Here is a 14,473-nt window from a genome sequence, read left to right as displayed (position 1 = left end):
CTCGCGGCACGAAGCCTTTGCGGGATTCGTTGAGCTTCTGATAGAACTTGCGTGTATCTTGAGAACGGCACAGCTGTTCCATCTCCTCGCACTCCGCTTCTTCCAGGCGGCGTTTCTTCTCCTGAAAAAGGCGGGTCTGCTGTCTCCGCTTCCGTCTATAACGTTCCACGTTCTGCCGGGTACCTTGCTGCAGCGCGACCGCCCGCGCTGCGTCCTTCTCCTCTAGAATCTGTCTGCACTCTTCGTCGAACCAATCGTTCCGTCGACTTCGACCCATATACCCGACGTTGTTCTCCGCTGCGTCGTTAATAGCTGCTTTAACTGTATTCCAGCAGTCCTCAAGAGGGGCCCCACCGAGCTCACCCTCTTCCGGCAACGCTGCCTCGAGATGCTGCGCGTATGCAGTGGCGACATCAGGTTGCTTCAGTCGCTCTAGGTCGTACCGCGGCGGTCGTCGGTACCGAACATTGTTGATGACGGATAGTTTTGGGCGCAGTTTAACCATCACCAGATAGTGGTCAGAGTCGATGTTAGCGCCACGATATGTCCTGACGTCGATAATGTCGGAGAAGTGCCGTCCATCAATCAGAACGTGGTCGATTTGTGATTCTGTCTGCAGTGGTGATCTCCAGGTGTACCGATACGGGAGGCTGTGTTGGAAGTAGGTGCTGCGAATGGCCATATTCTTGGAGGCGGCGAAATCAATTAGTCGTAGGCCGTTTTCGTTCGTCAGCCGGTGGGCGCTGAACTTTCCAATAGTCGGTCTAAACTCCTCCTCTTGGCCAACCTGAGCGTTCAAATCTCCTATGATGATTTTGACGTCGTGGCTTGGGCAGCTGTCGTACTCACGTTCCAGCTGCGCGTAGAATGCGTCCTTATCATCATCTGTGCTTCCTTAGTGTGGGCTATGGACGTTGATTATGCTGAAGTTGAAGAACCGGCCTTTGATCCTCAACCTGCACATTCTCTCGTTGATCGGCCACCACCCGATCACGCGCCTTTGCATGTCGCCCATCACTATGAAAGCTGTTCCCAGCTCGTGTGTGCTGCCGCAGCTCTGGTAGATGGTATGATTACCTCTAAACGTTCGCACCATTGATCCCTTCCAACAAACCTCCTGCAGCGCTACGATGCCGAATCCACGGTCCTTGAGCACATCGGCGAGTATGCGTGTGCTCCCGATGAAGTTGAGAGATTTGCAGTTCCACGAACCGAGTTTCCAATCGCTAGTCCCTTTTCGTCGCAGTGGTCTTCGCCGATGGTTCCGGTCCGTACTCTCTTGTTGATTGTTCGTTGCTTATGGTTTTTTAAAGGCTGGCTTGCAGGGCCTGACACCAAACCCCATAAATTTCCGGAGGACCATTCCTCCTTATTTCCGGTGGACCATGGTGCACAGTTTCACTTAGAGTCCCTCGCTGGCACTCGGGCGATGATCAGCCGCCCCTAACATGGAGAACAGACGCTGTTGTGAGCCGATCCTGACATGGAGAACAGACGCTCAATAAGATTTGCACCTTCGGAGAGGAGCAAACCCCCCCTTCCCTGTCAGCATACGACCATAGTTCCCACCGGGGTTGGTTACCCGATCTTCCCTAAGGTTGCTCGTATCCCGGCCAGCACCGCGGGGAGGTAGGGATAGGAGTTGCTGGGTAAGAGGCTAAGGACCGCGAGATGGGGTCTATTTTATTCCTTCAGGTACGCGAAGTACCAATGGTACGCTTTACCCAGCATTTGCCGTGCCAATCTGACTAATGAACGTAGATGAATAATGATGTTCTATTATTGGAAAGCAAATTTTACATGATCTTAAATTTATTTGTAAAATTCTTTTGTATATCAAATCGCCTCATGTTAAAATTTGACATATGTTGACAAACAAAAACTCTTGCCAGTAAAAGAACAAAATCTGCAAAAGTCGCAGTTTTCATTTAAATTTGAGTTCTAACAGCCAGGGTTTCGACTTTTCATTTCAATGAGACCAAAGCAAGCGTTTTTCGGGCCAAGGGAAAATCTTGTTTCGTTGTTTATGTTGAGGATCATCTTTCATCCATCAATATTTTCTCTAGAATTAGCATTGGAAGATAAACGAAAATCTTGCCTGTTAGATGAAAATCCTTTTTCGTTTCATTACTTTTACCTCTCACTCATTTTTCGCGAGAATTATCGCAGAACAATTACAAAATTGTATGGCCGCGCTGGGATTCGAACCCAGAATAGTAACAATAATAGCTGTGGGGATGCGCTTACTTTAGCCACATTCTGTATGAAAGCGTTAAGTTATTTGTTCCACATAAGCTACTACCATTTGCATTGATGATGCCACGAAAAGACTCGAAAATAAAAGAAAAAGAGCAAACCAACGTTTGGCGGCCATCGAAGTGAGCGAAAAATTGTTTTCACTCTACAGGCTGTTTTTCTTTCCCGAAAAGCGATTCCTCCCCGAAAACTTTCGTGAGGGAAAATCATGTGCTCCTGAGATTGAGTGAGCATTACGAACCCTGCTAACAGCTCATTAACGTGTAAAATAACGCAGCCGTTAACGTTAAATTAACGGAGAGCGTTACCGTTATCGTTGATTAACGTTTCATAAAGGTTAACGGAAATATCGTTGATCGTTAAAATTAACGTTAACGGATTAACGAAACGGCGTTAATCGTTAATTAACGGTAATAACCCTGTAAAGTACCTTGCTTCTTGCAACACGATAACATATGGGAAGCTATCGTTGGTGAGGAGTTCTTGGTTTTCAAGGTTTCATCAGCCATCAATTTTCCACTGGAAGGTTTACCTCCAGTGGGGGCGTTGATATGGGGTAAATAACTTCAAAGCCATTTTGTTTGCTCACGAAATGTGAGGAGGAATTTACGAATGAAGAATTACCGAGGCCACCGTAGGTGTTCACTGTCTGATCCCCAATGTGCTCCGCTGCTGTTTCTTGGTTCTACTTAGGCAGTTTGAGCTAGATGTAACCTGAGTTCATTCTGACAATTATGTTGTCCACTGTTTTGGGCTTACTCCGACCCTCTATCGAAAGGATCAACCTTATTCAAAGGCAATCCCTTCTCACTCCCCACCATCTAATAGAACTCTCCGAGTTTGGAATAATGCCTGTTCAAATTACTCAAAAACTTGTTGGAAATTTTGCGAAAAAACACGCAAGGAAAAATCTTTTCTGATTCAGTACATCGCACACTGTTTCCATTTAAGGAAAACGTGATCGAAATTATGTTGGCGTATAAAAAAGCATTTTAGACCTATACGTTCTTCAGCAAAGTGATTCCACTAAATATTGTTTTTTTTAATGGATTTATTTTGTGATTAATCCACCTAAAAGTGAGAACCAAAATGGATTTTTTAATATCGATTTTAAAAATTCACTTTGTTCGGCAATGTTGTGGAGAAAGCCATAAGAAAAAACTTTGTTGAAGGCACTATAGGTCTATCTATAAATTTCAATGGTCAAAATTTATTATTCAATAAAAACACAATGAAAATCTCTTTTCTGACTAGCTTTCTTTATCGATTTTCTACAATTTTCAAATGTTCTACAATATTCAATATTGTAGGGGAAACTGGACACACATGATCCCCACTTTTTGTTTAGGATATTTCTCGATGTAACATGGACCGATTTGCACGCTTCTTGATGGACTTGATAAAGAATTTAATAAGCTATTCAAAAACGTCATTGGAAGCAATTATTTGTCCATGAAAATTACCAAAATATCGATTTTGCCGAAAGATAGAAAATTTGGCATTTTCAAAACTTGCGGGAGACTTGATCCCCGTATAGGGGGAAATTGATCCCTTTATGAGCTGAACATGTTTAGGTTCTTCCAAGTCTAATGAAAGGTTGAATTGGTCTAGCCTCAAATCCTAATGATTCTTCATAGTCTGCCGTAATATCAGTCGTGCGACTACACTATGATACACGTTTTGCTAAAGTAATATAATTGTTTTTTTTTATTCATATATTAAGAGTTATTTGAGAGTTTTTAGTGAAAAAAGGCTCTCTCTCAGTACACAAAATCAACTAAAATTGCAAATTTGTGCATATAAAAATAACCCTACATAAAACTATGAAGTGAACCCTAATAAACCGCGGAAAACCCCTTTGTTGCTCGTTGTCCCTTCCATGATATAACCTATAATGAATAAGTTGTAACAAAACTCATGTACCAGCAACAATGCTTCCAATGGCGGTTAATCTTCTTCTCGCAGATGTGTCATATTAAAATCATGATTAGAATAATTGCTATAATTGAAAAAAATCTGAATCATCCACCTAGTGATAATGATATCTTTCTCGTACAACTAGTTGCGATCAAACCTGCTTATGATGCGAGCCTAAAACATGTATGATTTTTTGGGTACAAGCATACATCCACACATGCATTTACACATACACACAGAGCAACTATGGCCCAAGAGGCGATTGATTTCGCCCTGACGACCAATGAAGAAAAGACTGCGCCTAACCGAAACGGCTTAGGCAGCAATCTGGCGAAGGCGCGCAGAGCAAAGCCAAACGACATGCGACCATAAAGGACAAACGTCGTCTGGACGGAGCAAATCGGGATGCAGCGGAGCCCGAAGGGCGTCGATCCGAGACTTCTCGGCCCAAAAAGGCGAAAGAAAAGATATTTTAGTTACTAGATAAAGATTGTCGCTGTCGTCGCTGTACGGAACATCTTTTGCTAGCGAGGATAGGGGATCTTAATGTCAACGAAGGAAAAATACATACGATTTGACAGTTCTGTACCACACATATTTCGGACAGCAGAAAAAAGAGAACCGAAGCGACAATCATTATCTGGTAACTGAAATATCTTTTGGCGAAAGGCATCAACCAGACGCAAGTCGCGTAACCGCAAGAGGGTACCAGCCGACCTGTGACATCGACACAAGGAACCAAAAACCCCTGGCAGCTGGTCAGCCCATCGGCACAAGGAACCAAAAACCCCTGGCAGCTGGTCAGCAAGCGGAAGTTGAACGCATCTCGAACCGGAAAGAAAGCTAAGGACAGAGGCGAGGCATTGTTGGTGATGATGATGATGATGATGATGATGGTCCCGCCACATACCCCTACAAAGGTTTGAGCTAGACGATTTATCTTTAAGATAATTAATTGAATGATATAATAACAATTTAATCAGATTTGCAAAAAACAAAAACGATCTGATTACCATCACAGATATGAATTACATAACTTTTCATTACTATCCAGCAAAAAAGGTAAATCAAGAAAAAAACTGTTGTTTTCATCTACAGATTCTCATAAGCATCGGTAGTGATACTTCGAGTTTATACTAAAATGCAAAACTTGTGATACCTCTCGCACAGATTTCAAAAGTTCCACCAAGAATCGCGTTTCATGTTTATACAAGATCACTTAACGTTTATCACTCGTAAGCATCAATAAAATTAATAATCTAAGTCGTCAACAAAACTAAAACTTGTGTTACCGCTCCGTCGATATCAAAAGTTTCGGTATCAACCACGGGAACAAAACTCTACCAGATAGCCCATTACTAATCCGAAGAATCATTCAAACAGTTGAAAATGCGCAAGTCTGTACATAAATTTTAAAAATCATCCATATCTGCTTTGCGCGCGCGAGACTCAAACTTTTGTAGACTACACAAAAAAAGGTCAAATTACAATTACGTTTATATATGTATATAAAATCCATCATCATCATCGAAGCGAACAAAACAGTTTATCAGTGCCTCAATAGATAAAGAATACAATTGTCCAAACAAACAATCCGTAGGTCAAACTTCGTCAAGATACAAAATTTATTGAATTATAAAAAAAGTCAGCTAAGTAGCTGCTTAAAAAGCAGCTTTTACGTGTGAAACACAAAGTCTCTTAAACTGTGATAATGTCGTTGCACGTTTGATATGTGTAGGCATCGAATTGAAATAATTGATACCTTTAAAAAACAAAGAATTTTGTGAAGCTCCATGCAAAAAGTATGGTGTTCTTATATCTTCCGCGTTTCTAGTGTTATATCTATGAATGTCACTTCCTCTTTCAATTCGATCACACAAATATCGAGGCAGCAATCCGTTAATTACTTTAAAAATGAACACCATTGTCAAATAAATACACAATTCTTTGCTTCACCGAGAGCCACTGCAAAGCATCCAACAAAAAAGTTGAGGAAGTGAATCTGCTACATCTCAAAATCAAACGCATAATCTTATTCTGCAAACGCTGCAATCTCGATATTTGTGTCTGATTTGCTAAAAACAAAATGGAAGGACAAAAGTCCAAGTGAGGAGAGATGATTGATTTGTACAACTGTATTTTGCTAGCAATATTTAATTCGTTTTTCAGTCGACAGAGGATTCCATACTTCTTGGCTATTTTCTTGATGACATTGTCAATATGTTGGTCAAATTTCAATTTATCATCAATAATCACGCCAAGATATTTAATTTCCCGTACGCGATCAAGTGTCTCGTCATCAATTTTCACAGAGACATTATCAATTGAACGATTTCGCGAAATAATCATGTACTTTGTTTTACTAATATTCAATTTCAACTGTTGAAAGCTTTCGGCGCTGGGTCAGGACGTGCGAAGTGTCAGACGCACTAAGACCGGGAAAATTATCTTGGTTCTGAAACGCGGAGCGCAGGCAAGTGGGACTGACTATAGGAAGCTGACCCATGCAAGCAACTGGACGAGGTTACGAACGCGAACCACGTCGTCTCTGCCGTCAGAGACCAGTGCGGTACAGAGGTCGAGAATACTTCTGTACGCCAAAAAGGTAATGGAGCAAAAGAAGTTGAAGATCGGCTGGTCAGTATTATACCCAGTGAGCAAACTCCAGCCGCCTTCAGTGGGCAGGTGCTATCGGTGCTTAGAGTTGGGGCCCGCACCGTAGCATCCAGTATCGTCGTTGTGGTGAGAAAGGACACAAGGCGCAGGAATGCGATAAAGCACCAAACTTGGACTGAGGGTGTGGATGTGGGTTACACCTTTAAGATCAACTATGGCGTGCAACATCCGAGGTCTTGGGATCCCTGTCAGGTCCATGGGTGGAGTACCAATCACTTCGACAGCGAAGTTTTCAACACTGAATAGGCTGACCATACGTACCGTATTTAACGGGACAGTCCCGTTTTTAGACCTTTTTGTGCTGTCCCGTCGTAATTTAAAAAATCCTCAATTTGTCCCGTTTTTTCATTTATTCTGCCAAAGAGCTCCAAAATATTATTCAAACAAAATCAATATTTTAGGCCGGAATCTAAAATCAAATACCTACATAGAAAGTGTTTTTTGTGTCTTTATTAGAGAGATTAACAGCCCTCGGCTGGATCACTTCTCAACAAAGAAAGTGGACGAAACCCATAAAAAAAGTGTTTGATGTTAGAGTGAAATCAGGAGTGATTCAGTTTCATTCCAAATTTTCGACCACTATTCTAGTTTGAATCTGGAGCCAAATAGAACAAACTCGCTGGTTTGCCCAGCAGTGTTCTATTCATGTTTTTCAAATTTTCAATTAAATGAAATCATCATGTTGGCGCCAAGAAAGGCGCCGTAATTGCAAAGTGGATTGATCCGTAGATAAAATGACGCATTCATACACCAAAACAATGAATCACCTGCTTTGAGCGTAATTACAGCGGCACACTAGGAGTTAACTTTCTGAAATCAGTATGGCGAAAAGCATCTAAGGTTCGATTTCTCAAAATTAAGCGCCTTCATCGAAAAAATATTTGGTAGGCGTAGTAGCGGACACCTTCCTACATAACCGGTACCAAATAGTTTTTCATGAAAAGTTCCTAATATTGAGAAAACCCGCTTTAGATGTGTTTCGCCATACAAATTTCTGGCGGTTAACTCATGCTGGCTATTTGCGCATATACGATAGCGCCTGGATGTGGAAGCGGTGAGTAGAAAATCAGCCACTGCCAATAATTCGTTGGAAAATATTTGAATCTCGTGACGCAATCGTGGTTCAAATCTGCAGTTATACCAGTTTTATTTTTTTGACATTTGACTGGTATAAAAAATGAATCTAGAACAGCTGCTGGGAAAATGAATGTTTCAGCCCCAAACGATTTGAATCACTGCTGATTTTACCCTTATGTTATTAGTTGTCTGTAAAATCAGGGACAGACATTCTAATTTTCAGATTAAGCTCATTTTCAATTATCCTTTTTGAATCTTCCGGAGTATGTAATTCATTTTATTCAAATTTACTTTATCACATATTTTTCAATCTTTTGATTCTTTTCGAACAATTAAATATTATTCAAAGTTTTTCTGAATAATTTTGAATATTTCGAAATCATCCACTGTAAAAAAACGACGGCAGGAAAAAATCATTTATAAATCAACTGAAAAAAATCGAGTTTAGGGCAGTTTCAAACCGAGGGAAAATTTGGTCGGATTAAAAGCTAGATTTAAAGTCCGCACGTACTTTAAGGGTAGTTTGTACATCAGGGGCTTGTCTCAAATTTCGCTTTCGAGATTTATGGGATTCCGTTATGAAAAATTAGAAATTCGGCCCGATTTAAAACACAATCAAGCGGAAATCTCCGAGAGTCCGAGCTGTAAACCAGATTATAAATTGCCCAGGATTTTTTATCTTTCGCGACGAAATTGCAACAAAATCAATGGACAAGATTCCCGAGGTGTGAGGCTACTTTTAGTGTCATTTAAATCAATTTGGACCAAAAAGGACTGTGCATTGATTAGATTTCACATTTATTCTCATGCGCCAACCATGGAAATAATTAAAATTACTTTTTATCAATAATATCAAAACGATTTTTTCCCACTTATATTCCTGAAAAAGAGATTTGACACGGGAAATCAATAATCCCATCCTATTGCTCTTTTTGCATTTGTCTTTTGATTTTTTTTCCTAAAACTATTCTTTCTTAGCCTTCTAATGCCGTAAACCGGCCTTAGGCAGGGTACTTTGACAATTGTGAATTATTTTCAATTGGGAAAGTTTTTGTTATTGGTCAATAATGAAATCCCTAATGCATGTCTAAGAGTAGATTAAACAAAAATTTCAAAACTCCCCATTTTTTAATATCGAGAGTTGCGTGATTTTCTTTTCCTCCGTGGTTTTGTCCGCGTTCCTTTGAAGAGTGGAATATTTGTAGTTTAGTATTTTGCCACAACTTACATAATACAATAGAAGGTTATGGTGGTGAATGATTCACTCTAAAATATTTCTAATTCTAAAATTTCTAAAATGAAAATTAAGCCCATCAATTTTGAAATTTCCACAGCTCTTGAATTTTATCACAAGGTTTTTTGACACATGTCCCGTTTTGTAAGCGCGTTTGTCCCGTATTTTCACCGAGATGATCTGGTCAGCCTAACACTGAAGGTCTAAGCGGGGATGCGTTGCGAAGAGGAAAGCCCTGCCGAGAAATGGCCGACGCCCGGTATGCTGGTGGAGTGTCGAGATTGCGGCCCTTCGATCAACGTGCCTCAAGGCTAGACGAAGGATGCAACATGCCCGCACCGAGGATGAAAGAGCGGACCGCCGTGAAGTGTTTCGAGCTGCGAAACTGGCCTTTAACAAGGCCATCAAGAGCAGTAAGAGAGCGTGTTTCGACAACCTATGCGAAGGAGCCAACGCGAATCCGTGGGATGACGCCTACAGGATAGTGATGGCCAAGACCAAAGGGAGCTCTTCACCCCCCGAACGGTCCCCGGATAGGTTGGCGAGGATTATCGAGGTACTCTTCCCGTCCCGAGCCACAAGTCCCTGGCCTCCTGCACCGCAAGGCAATATGGGTGCGGCCGAAATGGTGGCTCCGGTGACGAACGAAGAGTTACTCGCGGTGGCCAAATCCCTGGTAACGAACAAAGCTCTAGGGCCTGATGGAGTTCCGAACAGCGCTCTCAAGGCAGCATTCATAGCGAACCCGAACATGTTCAGGTTAGCTATGTAGCAGAAATTGGTGTTGTTGCCGAAAGCTGGGAAGCCGCCGGGCGACCCATCGGCGCATAGACCAATCTGTCTTATAGACACGATGGGCAAGTTGCTAGAGAGGATCATCCTCAACAGGCTGAGCCCGTACTCAGAGGGTACGAACAGCCTGTCAAGCAATCAGTTCGGTTTTCGCAAGGGTAAGTCCACGTTGGACGCTATTAACTCGGTGGTAAAGACAACCGAAATGGCGATCCAACAGAAAGGCGAGGTATTCGATACTGTGCGTTAGTGACACTTGATGTGAAGAACGCATTCAACAGCGCAAGGTGGTATGCCATCGCGCTCTCGTTACACCGGCTTAGCCTGCTGGTGGGCCTGTACCGGATTTTGGAAAGCTATTTCCAGAACCGTGTACTATTATACGAAACCGATGCCGGTAAGAGAAGCGTTACTATTGCCGCAGGTGTTCCGCAAGGTTCAATACTGGGCCCAGTATTATGAAACCTTATGTATGACGGGCTGTGAAGCTAAAGTTCCCTCCTGGTGTTAATATCGTCGGCTTCGGATCGTCGACCGCAGCACACGCGATCAGCACGGTGACGGATTGGATGAGAGCTAGAGGCCTGGAGCTCGCTCAACATAAGACGTAGGTGGTTATCGTCAACAACCACAAGTCGGTTCAATATGCAGTGATTCATGTGGATAAAGTCGCGATCTCATCAAAGCGGAGTTTGAAGCTCCTTGGGATCGTAATAAACGACAAGCAGACCTTCGCCAACCATTTCGACTTTGCGTGCAAGAGGGCGTCGATTGCTGTTGCGGCATTCTCGAGGATGATGTCCAACAGTTCCAAGGTGTGTGCCAGTAGACGTAGGCTACTACGAGCATGATGCCAGTCATCCGGGAAGACGAGGAGTGTTTCGATCTACGTGGCACCAGAGGAGCCCGCGAACGCTTCAGGGTGACTTCGGTTGCCAGATGGCAGCGCGAGTGGGTTAACTAACATATCGAGGTGGGTGGGGAGACCCCACTTCCATCTGACACAATTCCTGTCAGGTCATTCCATCCTGTCAAGCCTCTTCGAGGCATGACAGAAGAGTGAGCGAGTTAACGCCCGTGCCAGCCGCACTTCCAACGATGGTGCCACATTCGCCAGCAACTCAAGCGGCCGCACGGTACAGCAACAACAACGAGCCACATCAGCAATCTATCGATCGGCAAAGAGGTCGATCGATCGAACTCTGGACATGGGGCTGCGTTGGCATTTCCGGGTAATTGAATTGTACTTGTAACGATAGTGTAATAAATCAGTCTTTAGTAGGCAGCATACAGGTGAAGACCCTTTTTTAAATAGAATTTCCGAGAACTAAAAGTTTAACTAGCCCATAGGTGTTAGGCACCTCGGCACCTCAAGGCATGGCAGAGGAGAGTAGATTGAGCATCCAAATCAGCCTCACGTGGTATGTTCTTCTTCTTCTTCTTCTTATTGGCATTACATCCACAAACTGGGACAGAGCCGCCTCGCAGCTTAGTGTTCATTAAGCACTTCCACAGTTATTAACTGCGAGGTTTCTAAGCCAGGTTACCATTTTTGCATTCGTATATCATGAGGCTAGCACGATGATACTTTTATGCCCAGGGAAGTCGAGACAATTTCCAATCCGAAAATTGCCTAGACCGGCACCGGGAATCGAACCCAGCCACCCTCAGCATGGTCTTGCTTTGTAGCCGCGCGTCCTACCGCACGACTAAGGAGGGCCCCAAGTGGTATGTTAGAGGCGAGGACCCAAGTCAGCCTCGCATGAAGAAGTGAGAACCTAAGTAAGTCCCACATGGTGTGTCAGAGCGTGTGTCAGGAGGAGTGGCAGGGTGTGCTAGAGTGAGCACCCAAATAAGTCTCAAATTGGTGTGCTAGAGCGTGAATCAGGTGGCAGGGTGAGCATCCAAGTTAGTCTCACATTGTGCGTAAAGGGTGAGCACCCAAGTTAGACTCACATGGTATGTTAGTGGTGAGCATCTAAATAAGACTCATATTTTGCGTCAGAGAGAGTCAGTGTCAGAGGTTATGTAAGAGAGAGCACCAAAGTAAGCCTCATACGGGATGAGTGCTTGTATGAGCGTGAATGAACGAGTACATTAAGTACTGCCTATCTCCCAGAAGTAATGCTGGGAGGCAGTTACTACGGGAACCAGGGTAATACCAGAGAGGGTAACTCAACCTCAACCTTGTTGAACTGAGTCGATTGGTATATTACGTTTTAGGTTTCCGGGCTCCTGGCTATGGAGTGATCATATAGCCTTTTTGTAAACTTAGTGTGCAAGAAAACCAAAAAACGTGTTAAACGATTTCAAAACTTGATATCAGCAATGAACAATTTACAAAGAAAAAACTTCTTTTTACGGAAGATTCGAAAAAATGTTTGGTTCTATCCGATGATAGTATGAGATAAAAAACGAAAGCTACTGTGGTGGCGATTAATTCTTTGGTAGCAACACCTGATCGTTTTGAAATATGTAATCTTAAATCATTTTGAACTATAAAAATTTAATAAACATTTTGCATGAAGTTGAAAATACTTTCTTTATATTTTAAACGACACCGAATATTGAACAGCCCTACTGAACTGGTTAGAAGTTGATTAAGCATCTAATACGTTCACAATTGATCCATAAGGGACAATTAAAATTTAAAGACTGTCTTCAGCGAAGTTTCTTTCTAATGACTTTTTCTACAACATTTCAGAACAAAGTGAATATTTTAAATCGATATTGAAAAAAAGCTATTTTGGTTCTCACAAATCTATCACCAAATAGAAACATGCAAAAAATCAAGAGTATTTAGTGGAATCATTTTGTGCTGATTCATTCAAAGAATGCTCCAAAGAACACTTCTCAAACAAAACGATAATAATTGTTGCGAAGCATTTCAATTCTTGTGAAAAAAAAGTACCGTCGTCGGGGGTGACAATGGGTCAAATGGGGGTGAGAATGGGTCACTGTTTCAACTACTTAGAATGCTTGTAGAATAGATTGAATGTATCTGAGGGTAAGAATACTAAAATATAAGAGACCTTTTTGAACGATTTTGCTGTACGACCTCCAGACTGCCGGTGAGAGCGATGACCCATTCTCACCCCCCAGACCCATTGTCACCCCCGATGACGGTACTTTGAAAAAAAAAAATGCTTATTAAATGCACACAGGTTTATCACTAAAAATGATCGAAACGTATTCAAAAAAGCTATCTAAGCCGTAATTCATTATTATTTAGTTCAAAACAACGGGGTCACCAGTAGTCTTGCGAGCAAAGGCATAGGATTGCCAATCTGTAGACGGCGAGTTCGATGTTTTCGGGTGGGAAACAGTCTCGACTCCCCCGGCATAGTGTATCCATTGTACTTACCACCAGATACATACTCATGCAATGGCAGTTATAGAAAAGCTTTCAATTAATAACTGAGGAAAAAACAGTTGAAAAGCAGACCAAGTTCCAGTTGGAATGTAGAGTCATTGAAGAAGAAGAAGTTCAAAACAATGCCTATCAAAATATATTCAAGCAAAACAACAATTGTAAGCATCATTTATCAGAGTACCAAATAAAATCCCCTTTTCCAGCCCTATTTGATCATTGTGCAATGACGATGCGTGGAAGTTCCACAAAGGTTTCTCACCTAGTCGAACGTTGAGATCTTTCTTCGACCCACCGACGAAATATAAATCAAATTAGAAACCGATGAAACCGCGTATCGTCACCGTCGAAATGGTTCTACAATTATACTGAGACGAATTAGACTGCCCTTGAACCAAATCGTCACGACTTGACGCCTCTTCTTTCTTTCTTTGAAACTCTTCGCAGTGTTGTGACGTGTATGATGGGTGATGTGGTGCGGTCCAAACCGTGGCTGGGGCTGATGGGTAACGTGTCGGCGGTGATGGCGACGCTGGCCGCGTTCGGGCTGGCCATGTACCTTGGCATCGAGTTCATCGGCATCAATCTGGCGGCACCGTTTCTAATGATCGGTAAGTGTGCAATTGATTTATTTTATTGGTTGTTTTAGCATGTATTTACTAGATGATTCTTTACAAGTTTTAGTCACAAAATTATTGTATACAAATTTTATCTTTTTAAGCTGATTAACAGTTCACCAAACAATTGTGCAAAAGGGTAATAATTGTCACACAATATACAAAGTGATTAGTTACATACATTTTGCATATTTGTTTTTATCTTGATTGGTAAATGGTAAAGATAATGACTCAATGCATCGTTCATATCTCAACTTCGTTGGTAAAACTCCAAACAAACCGGGAACTGCGGTGCTTGACAGTGATTCATTCCGAGGAAAGTCATTGTCACCTAACCGCATAAACAATTGAATACCTTCGCGGTCATCAGACTTAAGATGCAGCTTCCCAGGCACCCCGAGACAACAATCTCCACGCGCTTCAATCTTTCAGATGCAGATCTCGTACAAGCTTCGGCATGTCATCGCGATCGTGTCACGCTTTTGATATCCACGGATCAAGAACAATGCCTCCGTGTGGTGATCCGTCAAGTCC

The 14,473-nt window shown here is 42.4% G+C and overlaps 1 protein-coding gene across 1 annotated transcript in view; it reads left to right on the top strand.

Moving 5' to 3' along the window:
• Positions 1-14,473, top strand: part of LOC134225891 (patched domain-containing protein 3) — a 308,883-nt gene that overhangs the window by 201,945 nt on the left and 92,465 nt on the right. Inside the window, exon 6 of the mRNA XM_062706320.1 lies at positions 13,770-13,933. Coding sequence (XP_062562304.1) covers positions 13,770-13,933 — 164 coding nt within the window. The remainder of the gene's footprint in view (positions 1-13,769; positions 13,934-14,473) is intronic.

Source organism: Armigeres subalbatus, chromosome 3 (genome assembly GCF_024139115.2).
Source record: "Armigeres subalbatus isolate Guangzhou_Male chromosome 3, GZ_Asu_2, whole genome shotgun sequence".
NCBI classification, from domain to species: Eukaryota; Metazoa; Arthropoda; class Insecta; order Diptera; family Culicidae; genus Armigeres; species Armigeres subalbatus.
The sequence above is the reverse complement of the archived record's forward strand: the minus strand, read 5'-3'. Positions and strand labels throughout refer to the sequence as shown.